General features: G+C 36.9%; 1 protein-coding gene across 1 annotated transcript in view; it reads left to right on the top strand.

The window, feature by feature from the left end:
* Window positions 1-2607: 2607 nt before the first annotated feature.
* LOC145672844 (uncharacterized) overlaps window positions 2608-22145 on the top strand; it is a 174542-nt gene continuing 155004 nt past the window's right edge. Inside the window, exons 1-2 of the mRNA XM_081741996.1 lie at window positions 2608-2764; window positions 9488-9560. Coding sequence (XP_081598122.1) covers window positions 2735-2764; window positions 9488-9560 — 103 coding nt within the window. The 5' untranslated portion in view covers window positions 2608-2734. The remainder of the gene's footprint in view (window positions 2765-9487; window positions 9561-22145) is intronic.

The raw sequence follows: 22145 nt of genomic DNA, 5'->3' as shown, positions 1-22145 counted from the left end.
GTAATTATACCTATTTGTCTAATTATTACTTAAGTAACACTGACATGATATATTAGACATCTTCTAAACGTTATTCTATTTTCTATTCGTTATAGAAAGAACACGAAACTGCATCTAACGAAGTACATTCACGAAGTGTCCTCTCGGGATTCGTGTAAAATTAATTCAAATGCAAAGTTTTCCGTGTCCCAATGTGTATTGAACGAATTGTAGCGATCCATACTGGTAATTTGCATATATATATATATATATATATATATATATATATATATATATATATATATATATATATATATATATATCAGTCTTTATATAGAAAGGGAATTCAATCATAAACTACTGTAACGCTCGGTAACAAAATTGCTTTTACTTTCTTTAGATGTAACTGGACATGAATGTGGACATATACAAAATAAATGGGATCAAGTACTGCTTCTCTGATACATGTTACTCATCCCGACAGCCATCTCGGATCCTCCATATTGGATTCAGCTTTCGGTTTTTCAAATGGGAATAGATGCAAGTGATACATCAAATTCATGTACAATTTTCTCGGAAATTCATCAGTATAGAGAATTTTACCGTCGCTTCTGCCATTTGGAACGCATTACATATTAAATGTCAGGCACTCCACTAATATTTAACCAAATAGAAAGTTGTACAGCTCCCCGTGTGTATATGCCATCTTTAAAAGTGATTTATCGTTGAGGAAATATTCTCTGAACGTACATACTGTATATGCAAACACACAGACGTCAATACGGAAATGGTAGGTCTTCACCCAAATCTGGTCGTATCTGGATTTACATTAGGCATTTTGACCGTAACATAATAATTCCTTGTTATAGTATAACATGAAAGTAATAACAGTCACTCATAAAAATGTAATAAGATTATGACACCAATGTTGTAAATAGTTTGTTTATACCTACAGTACTTTTCCAGTTATTTCTAACTGTTGACACTGTTTTGATTTGTCAACATCAAAAACGTACACGTAACTCATATTACTGTGCAATGTCTATTCGCGACGGTACAAGCTAAGGTAAAATTCAATGCATCAGTGAATTTTCGAGAAAATTGCACATGAATTTGAAACATTAATTACTTGCAACTATTCCCATTTGAAAAACCGAAAGGTTGAACCGAATATAGTGGATCCAAGATGGCGCCCGGGGTGGGTAACATGTGTCAGATAAACAGTACTAGATCCAATTTGTTTTGCATATGCCCACCTTCATGCCCAGTTACATCTAAAGAAAGTAAAAGCAATAATGTAAGTAAAAGGCTAATAGTAACTGCAAGACTAGTTTTTTTGCTGTGACTATTAGCCTTTTACTTACATTATTTCTAATCATTATCACCGCTCGCAATATAATGATAAAGTAAAAGTAATTTTGTGTCCTAGTGTAACAGTGGTGTATGATTGGATTCTGGATATATGAAGGCATATAAATATGAAAATTACCGGTATGGGCCGCTAAAATTAGTATAATACACATTGGACCGCGAAGAACTTTGCATTTGAATCAATTTTACACAAATCCCAAATGGACATTTCGCGAATGTACCTTGTGTCACTTCTTAATAATTCCTACAACTTTGTAAGATTATACAGGGTGTTTCAAAACAACAGCGACAACGTTTTTGAAGGTGATTCCTGACACCAAGATATGACAAAAGGTATAGGCCAACTTGGGTGCACAAATGCTTCCTTCCGGAGTTATACGCTGCCCAAAACATCAAAAAATGAATTTTAAAGGTCTATAGCTCCAAAACTGTGGAACCTACCGTAGTCGTATCAAGACTTCACTTAGGAACTAATATGCGAGCTATCCAAAAATCCATGTTTCAGTATACTAAGGTACTCACGCAACAATTTTTATAGAGGAACTTTGGCTACTGGCATACAATTTGAAGTACTCACCAACTACCTCTATAAAAATCGTTGCGGAAGTACCGCAGGATACCGAAACATGAATATTTGGATAGGGCACATACTAGTTCCTAAATGAAGTCTTGACCCGACTTCGGTAGGTTCCATAGTTTTGGAACTATGGACCTTTAAAGTTCATTTTTTCATGTTTTCGGCAGCGTATAACTCCGAAAGGAAGCATTTGTGTACCCAGATTGGTCTATACTTTTTGTCTTATCTTGACGTCAGGAATCACCTCCCAAACGTTGTCGGTATTGTTTTGAAACACCCTGTATATAACATTAACTGATTAACAAGGAAAAAATCAGTATAATAGTTTGAATATAACAAATATTATTAATAAAATCATTTTATAATTATACTAATCCCAGCAAAAAGTAATGCTGAACATATTAACAGAAACCTCAAGTTTAAATGTTTCTTATTATGTTGAACGTTAAAAAAAAAGAAAAAAAGTGTTGATACAATTCATCTTTGTTATGAGTGTTGATTAATGTTTGTGAAATGAATACTATTTTTTCTAAACACTAAAAACAAAGACATTCATGAGTATTTATTTCTTTTGTATTTCTAAAGTAAGCAATAATATTTATGAACACTTCTAACTTCTTAATAGAATCAATATTTTAAATTAATTCATACATTTTTAAACTAAGAAGTGAAAACATACGCAATGCAGAATGTAAGATTAAAATGTGAAATACTTTTAAAATGTTAACTGTATTTTTTTCTTTCCACTTACAAGTGGAAAATTCAATTCTACGTTAATATTGTCATACGTTCCTTGTTCATTACAATATGGCAATTAAAGTATTACTTCTAATCCAGGTAAGAATTTACTCTCACAAAAGAATCATAGTAATATGAAGGCAATTTACATTTAAAATGTTATAATAATAGCAAATTAATTCTCTACTCAGTTGTTGCACCTGCAGACGTTGGTATGTTCTTTCTTTTTAATAGCAGCGATATTTAATCAACGTATAGTTTTATTTTCCGCTTAACACAAGCTTGCGGTTGAAAAGTAAGTTTATAGTTTACACACAAACAAAACCAGCTTGATTCCCTTGAAGGTCAAGATCTATAAAATATAATAATATTCAAGGAACTAGTAGATCAATATGACTGTATATGCCACTAATGTTTTTATTTATGGTTTTAATGCTGATAGGAAATATTGGTTTAGTTTGTAACTCTCCTATGATTTATTACGAAGGCTTATCAATAAAGAATGACCATAAATCAATAAAAAATACTTACCTGTACTAATCATCCAAATGTTGATGGTAGTTTTCAAAATAGTTTCCATTACATGCAATGCACTTTTCTCAACGTTTTTGCCAGTCATCAAAGGCATTCTGGAAGTAAATTTTGGACAGATTCTTCAAACTCGCTTCCGCAGCTTCCACCACTGCCTCTGAAGATGCGAAACGCCGTCCCCGGAAGTGCTTCTTCAAAGTTGGGAAAAGTAAGAAGTGACAAGGTGCCAAATTAGGGCTATATGGAGGATGGGGTATACACGAAACGTTCATCTTCGCAGAACAGTGCAGAATTTCAGTACTGATCTCCGCAAGCCACTTCCGTGTTGCCTTATGCGAAACTGAAACTACATGTACTTTAACGGCTGCCAAGGTCACATTCCTGACGTCATGGCCTTCAAACTTGCTTAACACGTCAGTACACGCCCCCCAATTGTAACATTAGGACACGCCATGACGGCAATTTGCTCACGCAAGTTTTGATAGTTAATTTCTGTATTTTTACATTTTTATTGAGAGTGAAAAATTTATTCTATGAAATTTTGGCTTCTTAGCTTATTATAGACACTTTCAGTACCTAAAAAGGATTAACCTAAAGATTTTGAGAAAATTTTTGTTATGTTTTCACAGTTTTTGAATTTTCAATTACTACACGAGAACACGCCACGTTAGCATATTGCTGCACTCTTGGATTTACAGAGTAACGCCAGAACACGCGCTGTTAGCAAATTGCCGCATTAGCTATTTGGGCTATAGGAAATTTTCTCCGTCATATTGACACACGTTTTATTATTACAAATACAAAAAAATGTACAAAAACATCATTAATGTACTAGAACAGTGATGTTATGAAACTAGTCCAGTGAAATTTAGAACGTATATTTACATGTCACCTTCTCCGTCCTTATCGTTTAAAGCTGGTCCTTGGCCACGATCGGTGCAGGTTTGTACATGATGGTCTAATGTTCCTTGCATTTCGGAGTGTTGCAGTTGATGCATAAGACAGTAGTTTTCTTGTTCTTTCTACGAGGGCAGATACCGCAAACTCTATTGTGACCTCGCTGATCAGGTGCTGCTTGCGGTTCTTGTCTAATTGGCTGAAGTTGGAATATTTCAACTAGCCGGTCCTTTATTGGCATTGCGATTGGATAGTTTGCAGCTATTCTTCTTTGCGCATGATCCATAATAAGTTGTCGACCAAGTGATTTCAGGAAGTATTTTCTTGCAGGCTTGTTGAAGTCATTATCTCCCATGTTGTTGGCTTTCCAAATAACAAACGAATTTATTCCACCAACATTCAATTCAAAGAAAAACATTGTTAGTGGCCAGCGATTTGATACACTCGATACGCTATACTCTTTTTGAATGACGTCACTGACATCTACACCACATTTGTTTTTGTTGTAGAAGGTAACTGATGGTTTGCATGCATCACCTGCACTTTCACCAATCTCATCGTCCTCCTGCCATGTGAAAAGTAATACAATATACTTGTTCTTTGCAGCTTTGTATGATACTAGTGCCACCTGTTGTTCTACTCTTCAAACAACACGTTTAAAAAATGAGCAAACGGCCCTTAAAATACAACACTTAACACTAGAACACGCCCGTTAGCAGCCTGCTCACAACAATCTTTACGTGGTTACACGCGCCGTTAGCAATTTGCTCACGGTGACCAATACACACCCTTCCATTCCAGAACCATGCGCGTGACTGGCAAAACCGGTCAGGGTCAGGTAGAGGTGAGGTGAGTAGGGGATAACTCGGCCCCTCAGCCCCTATTGTCTAAGAATAAGGAAAGTGCAGGTGTTTTTGTAAAACTGCGGCAATTTGCCGCGGGTGCGTGTAACGACGAGTTAATCTATTGTCCCACTTGTTCCACTATACAGACGTGTTTCGTTTTATTTGCCTTGCTGTTGTATTCACCTCATAAACACTGATGATAAGTCTGTATTGATCAGCCTACGTACTATGATTTACCAACATCAGATAGATAATGATTTGTATGTTTGATTATCAGTAACAATTACAGATTTTAATTATGTAGTTAAGCAGCCAATTCCATTAATTTTTCCTGTACGGCCAAAGGATAGAGATTTCAAACATTACCGAAATCAGAAAATACTGTTTTCCTATTATATTTCTAATGCATGCGAGTAGCGTATTTCCTACAGAAAGTTTCATAATTACATAATCATTGTCTGTAAATATGTTTATATAGGAATATCTGCGATACTTAAAGACAAACTTCATTGTTTAATTTCATTGTATACGTAAGAGTGAAAATAGTACACTCAAAAACTCAGTCTCTTTTATTAGTTCAACGTCCCAGATTTGAGCACCAAGAATAAGGAAGATTGTTATAATGGAATGGATAATAATGGCTTAATGAAGAAAATGGAAGGAAACAGAAGAATCCCCGCACTGGTGCTTGTAAACCACAAAGTTTAGTTGCCGAGATCTGGGTTAGAACCAGAAACCGCATGCTAAAGTGATGAGCTCCTTATATTGAGTCACCTCGGCTCAATGAGCAGAAACGTTATTTATGGTTTTGGTTAGATTACAATAAGTGCTAATAAGGTATATGCCGTATGTTTGGTAGTGATCCCTTATCGTAGAACCGTTTTGAAAATAAATACCCATCTAGAATAAATAAAATATTGTCTACATAAATATTTTAACTAGGGTATTAGAAGAGAAAAATACTTTATCAGGGAGGAAAAAATAGTAAAGCTTTTGTTATAACATAGAAGGAGACACCTTTAAAAAATTAAAAGATAGAAGCAATTGCCATACTTACACTTCAAGAAATGTGAAACTAGAAAGGTCGTCGAAGTAAATGCATGCCACAAACGTAACTGACAATATGACTTTTTGTTTCTGTGCATGTCTTCTATGATACTATGAAAATTGATTCATTCTGAATTTAATTTTTGGTTTATTTCTTACCGTACTACATTGTATACATAGTCTTTCTACTGGAAATTGAAGTTTTAAATTTCAAAAGGCTACACAGAGAAAATTCCGTTCTCCGGAGAGCGGTATATTGTACAAATATACGGTATCCTCTTGCTTACTATAGAAATCAATACGGAGCATATGTTATCCGTATGTTACATAGGCACTGCCCTTAGATGTTACATCATGCCGTTGCAGGATGTCTGACATCTAACAGTTTTCCGTCTATGACATGCATATACTTATGTTACCTTCGTCAGCTATATGTTATATACGTCCATTTGTATGTGAGATCCTGACTGCCTACATTGTTTCATACGGAAAGTACGTATAGATGGGACACTTATACAGAAAGTATTATAAAACATGCGTTTTCAGTTATACGTCTGCTGTACGTTAAGTCCAAAAACTATAGGAATTACGCATGTAACTAATGTTTTTAACTACGCCACCTACAATTTTTTTCTCAGTGTAGATATTATTTTGTTTCTTCCCTTACACTTTAAAAAAAACGTTAATTATTATTTATAAAGAAAACTATTTCCTCGTATTAAATTTTAAGGATAGAAATAATTAAAAAAAACAAAAAAACTTTTTCAAGCCTTAGTTGATGCTATATAATGAGGCGTTTACCGCCTACGGTTTCCTTGATCTCAAATACGGAGTAAAAATGAACCACGAAATTTCTGTCAGTAATCGCCGTCAACACCGATTTGCGAGATTTGAAATGATCAGAAGGAATGTAGCGAACAAAACAGTTGTCAGCTCTAAATTCACGATTAGGCATTGAATTAATAAGTCAGTACAAGGAGCTAAGCAAAGCTGCAAAGGGCAAATTTCCGAATGGTTGTACAAATCAATACTCCTACCGATTTTAAAGATGGTTAGCCTAAACCCAATAATTCTCGAGAGAATTCAAACTTGTAGTTTAGGAAATCCAACGACAGCGGGTTAGCAAATGCAGTACAATATATATTAAGTTCCTTTCCATACTCACGTGTATCGTTGTGGAGCAGTCTGTAGAATATCGAACAAATATATTAGAATCAACTTAGCACTGTCATAGCCCAAGTTTCAACGGTTCGCAGTTTGTGTCTCTGTTAAACTGAGAAAATCCGGAAAGATATGCTTCCGTAACAGCAAAGTGGCTAAAGTATACCAGTTGATTTTCCTTCGCACCCTGGCATCAAGTTATGATGACCCTAGACCTCAGAGTTAGTGCGAGCAGACTGAGGGTCTCGGCATCAAGAGAGTGTTGTCTAAATTCTGAGAATCAAACGAAGGACTTTCAATATCCTGAAGGGCGTTATGCAAATTGTTTCACAAATGTTCTGGAGTGAAGTGCCTTAAAACACTAACAAACGAGAGAATTAAGACACAATTGTTCAGAGAAGTGGTCTCGTCATATACGCCAATGTTGGCCGATCGTCAGTAATGGTCTCTCTGATTCCTTTTCGCGAGACGCGATTACTTTTATTCAGCGGCATTGACGTGCACAGCGTATTGACGCCGCAGGGTGATTATTGGATTTCTTCTCGTCTTTGGAGCTTTAATTGAACACTGAACTGTTTATTTAGCAGACATTATATAACTTTCTATTTTTCTAAACACTAAAAGGAAGGATATTCATCAGTATATAAAAAATATAATTCTTTTGTGTTTCTAAACAAAAACACAATATACAGGGTGTTTCAAAACAACACCGACAACGTTTGGGAGGTGATTCCTGACACCAAGATATGACAAGAAGTATAGACCAACCTGGGTGCACAAATGCTTCCTTTCGGAGTTACAGGTTGCCGAAAAGATGAAAAATGAACTTTGAACATCCATAGCTCCAAAACAATGGGACCTACCGTAGTCGGATCAAGACTTCACTTAGGAACTCATATGTACCCTATCCAAAAGACCATGTTTCAGAATCCTAAAGTACTCATGCAACTATTTTTATGGAGGGGGTTTGGCTACGTGCATATAATTTGAAGTACTCACAATCTACCTCTATAAAAATTGTTGAGGAAGTACCTTTGGATTTTGAAACATGTATTTTTGGATAGTGCACATGTTAGTTCCTAAATGAAGTCTAGACCCGATTACGGTAAGTTCTATACTTTTGGAACCATGGACCTGTAAAGTTCATTTTTTTTATATATATATTTTCGACAGCCTGTAACTCCGAAAGGAAGCATTTGTGCACCCAGGTTGGTCTATACTTTTTGTCTTATCTCGGTGTCAGGAATCACCTCCCAAATATTGTCGGTGTTGTTTTGAAACACCCTGTATACGAAATACATTGAACTTCTTAATAGAATCATTATTTTAAATCAATCCGTACACATTTAAACTAAGAAGTGAAAGCAGATTCAATAAAGAACATAAGATTTATATGTAAAATACTTTTGAAAAGTTAACTTGCTATGTTTCTCTTGTCGAGAAAATAGAATTATTGAATTTAGTACAATACTCGCAGTAGGTAATCTCTATTTAAAAAAAAATATAAAATGAAAAGACTGTATGGGAAAGAAGAAAAACTCGGGATACGACTTGATTTTATCCGAGCATTCCAATATCTCTTACGTTTAGTTAATTCTCATTTTCATCTTTCCATAATTGAAAGAAAATTTCTTCCTGAATTTTAACCCCTTTTCGACGACTGTCTCGAATTCGCGACATGCTGTTAGTGCGTCCTTCTATGAGTATATGTGCAGCGGTGGCCACCGATGCCGACTGCAGGGAATTTGAGACTATCCACTCAACGCGTCCTTGCTTACTCTGCAATTTATTTACTATTTTGTCTACTTCCTTAAACATAAGAATTTTGGCGAGAACAGAAAACGTGTTTCTGCGTCTCTGCTAGTTTCATATATCGTTTTATTGGAAAAAGTCCTTAGCATATAACAAAATGTCTAACACTTACGATTGTTCCTAGGGTTCTGGAACGTAATGCTGCTCATTTTGCAACAAATAATTCTCTAGAAAGTGTACTAATGTGATTAGACACTTTTTTCGCAACACAATGGAAATACATAGTAGTAAAACACTTTTCACATATTTTTCAGTAAATCCAACTTTAGTAATTTTAATTCATGTAGAATTTATAACTGAATATTGCTTTCGAACTATTTTGCATGATTCCGGCTCTAAGGGGTTAAATCAGGGAAGACATATATTACAATATTATTATTATTATTATTATTATTATTATTATTATTATTATTATTATTATTATTATTATTATTATTATTATTATTATTATTATTATTATTATTTACAAAAAGCACCCAAAAACAGAATTTCTGTACTGTTTAGAAATAATAAATAAATTATTTTACAGATGGGATTGTTCTTTGTTTGCGCTGAGGAAGTTGAGAATTACGATGAGATGATGCGCAAGAAACGGTTCACAGGTAATGGTAAAGTTTAAAATAAGGTGCCGATAGTATTAAAAGTGGCAATTTTGTCCATTAACATTTTATATTAAAGTATTCACATTATTTAAACTTTTCGATATTTAGTATATGAATATTTCTTTTCTGGATGTGCAGTATATGCACTGTAAAAAATGAGGTGTTGAAACAACACAAAATGAGTACGACTTTAGCGTGTTACTTGTGTGTTAATTCAGCACCAAGCTTTTTTTTTTTTTTTTTTTTTTTTTTTTTTGAGAGGAAAATTTTAGGTTGAACAAGGAATGGGTTTTCTTATAGGATTTTTTTATGGTGTAGTATTTATTTATTTGTAGGGCATAATTCATTCCATTGGTATTAATAATCAATTATTTGCATATGGAACTGCCACTAGAGGGTTACGCCCAGGGGCGTCGTTAAGGGGGGGTAAAGGGTGGGAGCCTCCCCCCCCAAAGTTACCAATCGCTTGGCAAGTTGGCAAATTAAAATACATAGTTGGCAATTTGAAGAATGCCGTTTTGTTCAATTGACTTATTCGCTTTAACATTTTCTTAGGTAGCCAGTTGCTGTAAAACCAGTTCTTTTATAGACTTGGCATATATTTTGTGTAGTTACCTATCTTGAAATAAATTGATTTATTCGTTTAAAGCTTCTTTACTTGTTGCAAGTGGTTACACTTCACTTTTCTTCATTTGATATTCGTAAACATTTTGAAGAATCTTTAATGAAAATCGGGAATTGTACCAATGACAAAAGCAGAATAGAGTTGGCATGCAAAGACAGACAGAAGAGGCGTTTCAGTTGCAAGTAGAGAATTGACGCAAAAGCATTTGATACAAGAGCGTATACAAGGCAACAGGTAGTGACTGGAAGAATTGATATTAATAAAACAAGAACTAGGTAGTGACTGGTTAGTATTAATCCTACCATTCGTCCCGTATAAAACGGGACAGTCCCGATTTTGGCCCCGAGAATACCTCTTCCCAATAAATTTAGTCGGGACAGACAAATGTCCCATATTTTAATTCCGTCCCATTTCTGCTATCAATATAAGCTTATTCGAAAAGTTAGTTATTCGAAAAGTGGCTAGGATAATGTGAATGAACGATAAAGTGTATCATCTAACAGTTTTGATCAAGTTATCACAACACCCTGTCCGACTTGATAGCGAGAGAAATTTGCAACAATGCTTTTTCCATTGTACCTGGTGGAAACTCGGACACTCTCCAACATAAAAAAAAAACAAAAAAAGGTAAGATGGTTTTGAGTGTTTCTACATGTACAAGCACAGAAAAGATGAGTGACTTTTTCTTCAGAGAGACATTAAATAAAGTAACAAGAATTATAATATTTTTGAGATGTTATGGGCACAGAATTGTGCTTGGTCCAGGGCTTAGAAATATGTAAATCTGGTCCTGACAATTATACACTCCACAAGGAGAAAAATCAGCTTTCCATCAGATTAAACTGACAAACGTAATTTTGGCAAATACTACCATGTAAATAAATATTTCAAAACGCGCGAAGAATATTGAATGTAGATTGTATCACCGATTTTAATCATTTGCATATTGTTTTTCTGTAAAGCATTTTTATAAGACATTATCTTAAGTTTTTAAGGCATTTTTTTTATTGTAGTTGGATTGTAAACATCTTCAGTCCGTAAAGTTAATTGCAGGGAACGACGAGAAAAGTAGCTGCAGCTTAGGGAACTTCCGCCTATTATATTGTTGAAAAAAATAAATGTCGGCTAGGCTAAAGGAGATGGTGATGATGAGAAATGAATGAAATGAAGAAAGTGGGAGGAAACGGGAGAACCCCGAGACGCACACGGTGTTTTTCCACTACAAAGCTCACTGGAAGAGAGCTGGGATCGAATCAAGGACCCCATGCACGAGAAATGAACGCTATACCACTGAGCCATCGCGGCCTATTATACTGTTATTCATAACCAGAGGTACAGTTTATTGGATTTTGTTGGGAAGTTTTTGGGGGGAAGGGGATCTAAGATGTCCCGTATTCGCATGAAGAAAACATGGCAGGTTTATTAGTATAAACCTTTTACTATGTATAGTATGTGAATTTGACAAATTTAAGAGTTTTTTTCTAATAGTAAAGTGTCAAAGGGAAGTAGATATGAGAGTGACGAGAGTGAATATACTTTGTATTGTGTAACCGTGTATGCTTTGTGTGTGAATAAACCTTTCGCTTTGAAACAAAAGGTGATCATATTAATATAGAGGACAAGAATAGCTTATTTCAGTTCTGTTTTGCAGTAAGACTTTCTATTTACAGGGCTTTTCGAGTAGGGAGAACTGAACAAAAGTGTGTTTTGGGAATGCTATCATCAGTGCCTTGCATAACGGGGGGCGATAGCTCCGGGCTCCGAAGAAAGGGGGCGCAAAATTGGTGAGAAAAATGAAAAAAGAGAACGAAAGAAAAAGAGAGACAGGAAAAATTATTTGGAATACAACTAGTATGTACTTAAATCCTCTTTCTGCTTTAGGAAATGGTCCTATAATGTTACTCATGTTAGGAAAATATATGTGCACATATATAAAATGGAAGGAAAAAAGTAATAAAAGGTGTTCAAAATCAAGGAAAAGCAGGGTTTATTTTTGAAAATTTTCTTACGCTTCGCGCCAACCATGGTGGCGCTTTGCGGATGATCTGTCGCCCTAACTCATATGTACGAGGACGCCGTCGTATACTCTCGCTCCGGCTGCTGATTTTCCATGCTACGGCACAGGAGGGCACAGTAGGTTTCTGGAAATGTTCGATGGACGAAAGCTACAATGGATGAGTCAAGTCGTTCTGTCTCTTCCGCTATGAACCTAAGTGCATGATTCCAAAAGTCACATTTTGGGGGGCCAAACAATACGTCTGCTGGGTGAAAGCATAGACCGGTGTGTGTTTCACTTCATTTTCATATAAATGTGTTGCCTTTCCTACTTTATTTTTAATCACGTAGTTGGTTCTTTCGGAAAGTAAAACAAAAATTGCAATTCTTCCTTTCTTTATAGTATTTATAAGCCAAAGCATTACGTAATCATTGTATGTTACTTATGTAGCTCATGGGGGAGGAAGCGAGGCACGTGCCCCGGGCTTGTGGTTGGAGGGGCGCCTAAAAGGGAGGTTATATATTAGTATTTTTCTTGACGGTATTTAATAATTTTCATCAGAGTGCGAAATTATGAAATCGAAGTGGGAGGAGACTGGAGGACAGAAGAGAAAAATACTCTCCGCATTTCTGGTGAGGACTGACTGGCGCAGACTATCAAAACTAGCCATAAGTTGTCAAATTAACAGTTGTGCATCGTGGGAGATGATAGTGATTCTGAGTTGAGGTGTGAAATTTTACTCGGAACAGGGGGCTGTTCTTATTCGTATCTCGGATGGGGCATGGAATGGGGCGAATATGAAAAGAAGGTTGCTGTGAAGTTTTCCGCAGGGTTGGTAAAAGTGAGACTAAGATTTTCGAAACACTTGATATATATATATATATATATATATATATATATATATATATATATATATATATATATATATATATATATTTATCAAACTTGGCATTTTTAAAATCAAGACTTGGCAATTTCAAGTTTCATCCCCCCCCCCAATCTTGTAATGCTCGCTACGCCGCTGGTTACGCCCTCTCTCTCGGCATGTGATGTGCTGTAAACAAGTGCAAACATAAATAATATTAGTTGTACAATGTGATATAATGAAAACTATACGTGCGAAAAGAAACAAGTACTACCAAAAGTGCTTAATAGAACAATATGCATGAACACATATAATAAACATTAAGATACTGAGCATTGCGAAAGATATAATATGAAAAAGTTATAAACAAGGAATAAGCGAGAAAAATAATGAAAAGATAAACTGAAAGGATATATAATATTATATGTTGAATATAATTAGAATTTTTATAAATATATTAGCATGATTGATGAGATGAAAGAGCATTATACGCCACAACACAATGAAATGGTTAATATAAACGAATGCATGTTAAGCTTCTGTCTTGGGGCGGCTCAAGACTGATGTAGAGATGGGGAGCCCAGATTATTGTTGAGGAAGAACTGTGCAGCTATGGAAAAAGATGAGGGATGGCTTGATGAATGATTTGACGTTGAAAGAATCTGCGATGAAAGTGATCCATAGGAAGGTTGTTTACGTGAAGTGTGATCAATATACTTAACGGTGTATGACAATATTTGAAAGTGGAATCCTGCTCTGAGTCTATGAATATTGTGTCCAGAAAAATATCTTTATGAGATTCTAGGCATTTGGCTATGTATCGTTTACGTAAGAGTGAGATATGTTCTACAAGTGGTGGAAAGTCTATTCGATTGTATAGTTCTCGGTTAGGATATGGTAATTTGATACGGTATGCTAAGCGCACTGCATGGCGCTCCATAATTTCGAGCCTATTGTAGAATCTAGACTGTGCTGGGGACCAAGCAATATGTCCGAATGTAAGTATGCTACGCATGAGCGCTTTATAAGTGTTATTAAGCAGCCTTGAATTTAGCCCCCAATGCTGTCCTACGAGCCTGCGAAGCAATTGTAGTCTGTTTTTTGCTTTAAGCACAAGTTTCTGGAAATGGGCAGTCCATTGTAGTTTGTTATCGTATGTTATTCCTAAATATGTCACTGAGTTAGTCGGTTTTAATCGGTGTGTTCCAACAGTGATATCTAGCAGGTTAGGGTTGCGGTGAACTTTTTACTGCGGCATTTAGGTGGTATGATGAAAAGTGTTTGAATTTTCTCCTCGTTTACAGTAAGTTTCCATTTCGTACACCACGCAAGAAATTGATTAACTGTGAGTTGTAAGCTTCTATTAATGTGTTGTATAGTTCTTCCAAGAGTTAGGAAGGCAGTATCATCAGCATATTGGAATAAATAAGTTGGAGGAGCAGGTACTGGTACGTCTGATGCGTACAAAATGTATAGAAGAGGAGACAAGCTGGACCCTTGAGGTACTCCTGTGTATGGAAAGATGGGATGGGAGATGGTATTGTTGATACATACATATGCGATTCGATTCAGTATGAATGAGAAAATTACTCTAACATATGTCAGTGGTAGTCCAAATTTAAGCAATTTGTAAAATAGACCGTAATGCCAAATTCGATCGAATGCCTTCTCTAGATCCATTAAAATTAAACAAGATGGGAGCGATCTATTATATTGGTTAACGAGAGTGGTCGTCAAACGAAGCAACTGGTCATTAATACTGTATGATGGTCGAAAACCGGTCTGGAAAATTGGAAGGAGTTGACGATCATGCAGATATTGATGTAAGCATTTTACAAGAATTTTTTCCAATACTTTCCCCAGTGTCGCAGTCAGTTGTATTGGCCTATACGAACTGACAGAATGTGGCGGCTTGTTCGGTTTTAGAAACATACAAACTTTAGAGACTTTCCATTCAACTGGGTAATATCCCGTACGGAGAATAAAAGTATAAATAGCTGCGAGAAGAATAAAAAACTTTACTGAGCATTCTTTGATAAGTCGGTAGGATATTTTATCAAAACCAGGCGCTGTGTTGCGTTTTCCTTTGATACTCGTCTGTATTTCGTCATGGGTGATAGAAAATGTTAACGGTTGATCCTCATCTAAGGTGTGAGTAGTTGATGGCTGTAATAGGCGAGCGATGGTAGTTTCTGAGAATCTGGGACTATCGTCATGTTGACCAACGGGCTGAGTGAACACAGTTTGTAAATGAGAGGCAAATGCGTCGGCTTTATCCTGATCTGAATGCAAAGGATCATTGTTTCGGAACAGTGGATATCTTGTTGTTGTCTGCTGTCCGGTCAACTGATGAAACTTTTTCCAATATCGTGTGGGATGAGTTTCTTCCTTCAACTGACTGCATGTTTTGTGTCACGTCAAGCGTTTATGGGCGACAATATAATTGTGCACAGTTCTTTGCCATCTACGTGCCTGTGTTAGATATTCAGGATTATGAGTGCGCTCATATTGTCTATAATAATGCCGAGATTTTCTTACTAAGTGCAAATATTGCGGAGGCAAAACAGGCTGATATATTTTACCGTGATAAGTGGGAATGTTGTCGTGTGCGCTAGTAGCAGTGACCTGCGTGAGTGTGCTTAAGGTTGTGTTTAAATTCTCCTCTGTATCCGGTGGTAGTACAGTTTCTAATGCAGCGTCAATATAGGAGCGATATTTATGCCAGTTAGTTTTGTCATACAAATATATGGTATGTTCGGCTGCTGTCTGAGAAACATTTTTACGTACATCGTTGATCGTGATTTTCACCGGTAAATGGTCGCTACCTATGCAATCCAAGACTTCGATATGACACCTGTCTATGAGTGAAGTGGTAGAAAGAACAACATCCGGTGTAGTTTGGCTACTTGGTCTGGTGTGCTTCGAAAGGGGATATATGTGACCATGTAAGGAAAGTGCTATATGGTCTGCAAACTGAGTCTTTTCCCTCTCGGAACGGCTATGGATATTGATGACTGCCAGTATCAGAAGATGCTTGTATGTTTGAAACAAATGTGTAAAATACTCGAGTGATATCACGTGTCCGGGACGTACATATATTATTGCTATCGTAATTGCTATGTTAGGTAGATAGATAGTTGCTGTAAGATTTTCAGGAAGTCGGTAGGGAAGCCGAGTCTGATGCTGTCGATAAGATAATTTATTATTTATGCCAATTGCCACTCCACCTTGCGCTCGTACATTATCTTGTGAAAAGTCATAGCGCATGAGTTGATACCGTGGAAATCGTGATGGCATTGTTGATTTTAAAGCAGTTTCATTCAAAGCGAAAACATCAATATTTTCTTCTAAGAGCAGGTGTTCAAAAAGAGCTTTATGTTGCGGCAATGACCGTATGTTCATAAATAAGAAGGCCAAACCCATGATAATGTAGTAAGCTAGTGACTTAGACAGCAGTTTCTCTCGGAGATATGTGAAAGTGTACATAATTCCCTGAATATGTGGCATACAGATTGATATGGAAAATGCTCGTGGCGGCAGCAATGACATGTTCAAGAATGAACTGTCTTTGAAAAGGAAAAATATTTTGTAGAACAAGCGTGAAATATCGAAGAAAACTTTCAACTGTAAGACCGGAAGTGATTGATTGGTCGGCTTGAACTGGTGGATCAGTTGTACGCAATGGCACTGTGAGTTCAGGACGATCTGCTGGTGGGGCTGGCTTAGCTTTACATTTGTAGCTGTATGTAGGGTGTGACCCAGGACATACAGAGCAGTGAGCAGGCTTTTGGTGATTTGGACAGTCTTTAGTCTCGTGTACAGCACAGTAACCACACTTAGGGATGTTAGGACATTTTGCTGTCACGTGCGAGTTGTAAGTCTGACATCGTTAGTATCGAATAGGCAAGGGTGAATTAGTACGTGACGGTTCGACTCTGTGCCTTTTCTTAAAGATGTACGCTCCCTCTTGAAGGAGGGTATCAGTAGACGATTTGTTGGAGGTTAGCACACGAACCATGTATGTAGGTCCCGTTTGATTTCTGATGAGAATGCATTTGTCGACAGGAATGCCTTCAGCTGTAAGCTCTTCCAGTACTTCTGCATCAGTGATTTCCGGTAGAACACCACGGATAACAACAGATAACATTGGAGTCTTTGGTGGCGGAGGTGTTTGCTTAATTTTACTGGTAAGCTGTTTCAGCTTGGCATTTTTTCCAAAGATTTCATAGCTAGCCTTGTTTCGTAATGTAGTTCCAAAGTTCCCATCCTCTGATCGGATAATGACACCATTCTTGGTGAAGACTATTTGCTTGACGCTAGCTCTTGGAAGGTACTTAACTATTTGGTTGAAAATAAGCCGAGAATTATTGTATTTGAGATCGAAATCCGTGAATAGAAATGAATAAACGGGTAAACGTGGAGGAATTAGGTTTTTAGTTCCTGAATTGTTTTCAGAGGTTGCATTAGACGAACATTGCATAGGTTCCTCAATGTTGGTAGAAAGAGCAACATAGTGCGGTGATTTAGAGCGAGAGCGCTTTTCAACGGAACCGATAGTGCTTTCAGAAAGCTGTCTACTACGGCGCTGTTGACGGGGATCCCTCCCCTTATCCCCCGGAGGTGGCGGGTCTGGGCCCTTAACTACCGGAGGCAAGCGATGCATGATCTCTCGGACCAGTAATATCCCAAAGAATTGCAATAATAGGCAATCGAGTGGCTTAAATCACGATTGGAAACTCAAACTATGATCGATTTATCCTGGTAACACAGAAGATAAATAAGTTTCACCCTCCAGTACTGAGAAGCACTCTCAATCCGAGTGAGAGCGTATGCGTGCTGGTCTCGATTGTGCGTATGCAACACAATGTCATAGAAGGCACGTTAACACTTCCCAGCTAGGCTATGCTTGGTTCAAAAATCAGCTTGTGACGTATGGTACGTCAAGCTGCTAAGTAAGCACCAAGAACATCGCTTTCCGAGCATATCAGATATAACTCGTTACTACCTGAGAGAATGTGCATTGGTATTTATCGTTTAATATAAGCAAAGCTTTGCGAAATATGTTTGGCACTTATGCCAAGTAACGAATAATGTTCTATGTTTTCTGTAATCGGTCACAATAATATTGATGGAATCCTGTGAATCGTCTGACAACTGTTACATAAGCAACAGTTCTGCCATCTTCTATTCATACTTGCTAAGACACGAGAATAACAGATAAAGAAAATAGATGGAAGCACTGCTGTGTAAATGTTGTCAGATGATTCACAGGTTTACAACAATACCATTGTGACCCATCGCAGAAAACATAGAATGTTATTTGTTACTTGCTGTAAATGCGAATTATATTTCGCAAAGCTTTGCTCATACAAAACAATAAAAAAAAAGGAAATACTCATAGTCAGTAACGAATTATTTCTGATATGCTCTGAAGGCGATGTGGTTTATGTTGAATTGACACAGAAGTAACACGCTAAAGTGGTAGTCATTTTGCGTTGTTTCCACACCTCACTTTTTGCTGGGTAAGAATGTTTATTTCAGATTTGATGTGCTTATTTGTACTTACGATTAGTCCATGCCTTGCTGTTAGCAGTATCTCGCCCACTTTAATAAAGGCATTTGACTTTCAATTTGAATTTAAATTCAGCTTTGGGGGCAGCGTCCCAAACTAGGCTAGTTGTCGCCTGGGGCAAGAACTCTTCTTAGCGCTCTCCTCCCTGACTAACCAAACCAAAACGCTCCCCGACTACATCTTATATTGGCATCACACAGTAATCCTCCTATTCCGTGTTTCTTCAAGTGGTAAAGCTTGATTTCAAAATTGCAGTACATAATTTAATTTTTAGTACAAGCTAAAACACCCAAATAATTGATTATTTGAATATCAAATATTCTGAGAGTAGCATGTTCAACATATTCTTATATCTTATCATAATAACCGCCAATCACAATGTTTTTGGAATTATATCGGGATGCGTAAAATTAATCAGCAGCCTGTTGCTTTAGAAAAAATGAAAGGAAATCTTTAAGTTGTACGTCCCACGGTTATGCCGGTTAGGATAAAGAAGACGGTGATGATGAGGAATGAATGAAATGGTAGATGGAGAAAGTGGGAGGAAACGGAAGGAACCCGAGAAAACCCACGAGCACGGTGTTTGTACACCACAAAGTCCACACGTCGCGAGCTGGGATCGAACTTGGGTCCCCAAGCACCGAAGGTGAACGCTCTACCACTGAGCCACCGCGAATACTATCCTCCATCATCCTCAGGTTTTAAGAAAAAATATTCTTTCAAATGTTTGAACGGTAAAATATTTTCGTTCTTCATCTTTATAAAACAACACCAATCAAAGTAAAATAGACTACCGGTACGATTGCACTCGTATTTCATTCACTGAATATATTGATTTGGAACTCATCTATGTCAAAATCTTCCACTATCGGTCACCAACATGCGTAGTTCATGCGCCATTGTTCCTTTCTGGGAAATTCACTTACAGGAAACAAAAATTTCCTTCCGAAAAAAAATACATACATTGCAGTTACTCATCCGAAATGTAACGCGAAAAAAGTAACGCAAACTAGGTACGTTACTTAAAAATTTGTAACGCGTTACCGTTACAGTTGCTTTGGAAAAAAATATAATGGTTACTAAGAAACGTTAATTAAAAAGTAACGCGTTACAAGTAACTCATTACTTGTGTTACGTTACTTTCCAAGACTGGTACTGTTTTATGCTAAATATTGAAACTAACTAATCTTTTTTTCAGCTTTTATCTTCTGATAAAAGTGGTTAGTTTATGCCATTTCGTTAAACCAATTAATACCTACAGAATTGAAATAACCGAGAAGTAATATTTTCAAATTCTTCTAATTTAACAACTTATTTAGCGAATTACAAAAATTCATAAAAGTGTTGGGCTGTAGATCAGATAAGAGAAAACGTAGCCTTAATACTATTGGGGTATTGTTAGATATTATTAATTAAACAACAATGTCGTGTAGGTTTGGAAATGGTGCTTCTATTACATTGTACGCAAATATTTTTTATCAATGTAATACATCATCCACCTGTACTTTTCTTTTTGACTTTAAGATTTCAATCCTTACGTGTTGCATTATATGGTTTGCTAAGCTGTTCAAAATAAATTTTATCATGTTTAAATTAGCTTTCTGACACACATATTACACACTGGCGCAAATCCTGGGGGGTCGATGGGGACACGTCCCGCCAATCTTGGACCTGCGGGGACTGTCCCCCCAATAATCTGACTTAAAAAGTGCTTTCTGGGGTAAGTGTGATAATTTGTGACCGACTGCCACAAAGGAATGTGAGATGAAATTGATTTCTCTTGGCCTTTCCATTTCTTTTAAAACGAATCGTATTCTGCAGTATTTCAAACTGAACTTCGTGCTGTAGTGCGTTTAGTAGTCTCATCAATATGTATTAATTCCACTTCCGCTACTTGGGCACAGAATGCCAGAGGAGGATATGCCCCTCTCCTCATGCTGGAAAGTTGTCTCAGCTGTAGGTACGGGCACAAATTCCGGGGAAATGAGGAGACATGTCCTCCCAACATTGGAACTGGAGGCTCTCGCAATAATCCGATTTGAAAAGTGATTTTTGCAGATAAGTGGGATTGTGATGATTTGTGTCCGACTGCCACAAAGGAAGCTGAGATGAAATTGGTTTCTCTTGGTTTTTCCATTTTTAATGAAAATGAAGGTGTGTGACTATGCGTGACGTAACCTGATGTGAAATCTTATCTCCTCCTCTCCCCTAGGCCCTAGAACACAAAGAGTATATAGACTACTCAATGTCAGTAGAACCCATCTTTTCAGTAAATGCGCATTTCATCTATTTGTAGTATCAGCCTAGGCATCAGTAGATGTACCCCACTATGGCTGAAATTTGATCCCTCCCGTTCTTAGAATTCGGTATCATTTCCTGGAATTGGGAGGCAAGTTTCGACAAGCCTTTAGTTGCTATGGTCATAGCCTTTTACGGCTACCAGAGAAGTGCGTGGGAAAATTTTGGTTTATCTGAACGTGTATGAGAACAGTTTGTTGTTATGGTGATAGTCTTGGATGGCTTTATCGTCTTGGGTGGTCATACTCTTGGAGGGATCATAGTCCTATCAGTTATCATGATCGAAGCTTCATGATTGATTGATTGATTTTTGCTTTTCGTTATGTATTGAATAGCTAGATGCTCTTGGCCTTCATAGTCTTGGATGCTCATACTGTTGGCCGGGTCAGAGTCCTATTAGTTATCATGATCGAAGCTTCCCAATGGATTGATTGATTGGTTTTTCGTTATGAATTTGAATCCCAAACCCCTCCACTTCCTCCTGCGAAGAACGTAAGGGAACGTTGTTACTATGCTCATACTCTTGGACGGCGAAGCTTCCCAATTGGTTGATTGATTGATTTTTGCTTTTCGCTATGTATTGAATAGCTAAATGCTCTTGGATGGATGAGAGTTCTATTAGTTATCATGATGGAAGCTTCCCAATTGATTGATTGATTGATTTTTGTCTTTTCGTTATGGATTTGAACCCCCACCAAAGCACATCCACTTCACTCCCTCCTGCGAAGAACGCAAGCGAACGTTGTTACTATGCTCATACTCTTGGACGTCTATCACGTTCGAAGCTTTCCAATTGATTGAATATCAAGTTCGAAGCTTCCCAATTGATTGATTGATTTTCGTCTTTTCGTTATGTATTGAATAGCGAAGAGCATACTTAATGTCTTAAAATATTCAATGCTTTCTCATCGAGAATCGAACCTGTACACTAAATATGTTTTCATTTTGAAAGCTCTCTCATTGAAATTGAACGCAAGACCAGTACTTCACGATTTAGAGTTGAATTAATTCTTGCATAAAAAAAAAAAGAATTTCATGTATTGATTTTAGCGTAGCATATGATATGCACATTGTTCGAAGCTCTTCATTTCGAAGCACTATAATGTTTTCAAGTGTTCAATGATCCCTTTCTCTCTCTATCATCGAGAATCGAACCCGGACCAAAGTGGTATTAAAACATAAATAACAACCATAAAAATAAAATTTAAAAAATACAGCATCATATTATT

Source organism: Thermobia domestica, chromosome 16 (genome assembly GCF_964235325.1).
Source record: "Thermobia domestica chromosome 16, izTheDome1.hap1.1, whole genome shotgun sequence".
NCBI classification, from domain to species: domain Eukaryota; kingdom Metazoa; phylum Arthropoda; class Insecta; order Zygentoma; family Lepismatidae; genus Thermobia; species Thermobia domestica.
The sequence above is the reverse complement of the archived record's forward strand: the minus strand, read 5'-3'. Positions and strand labels throughout refer to the sequence as shown.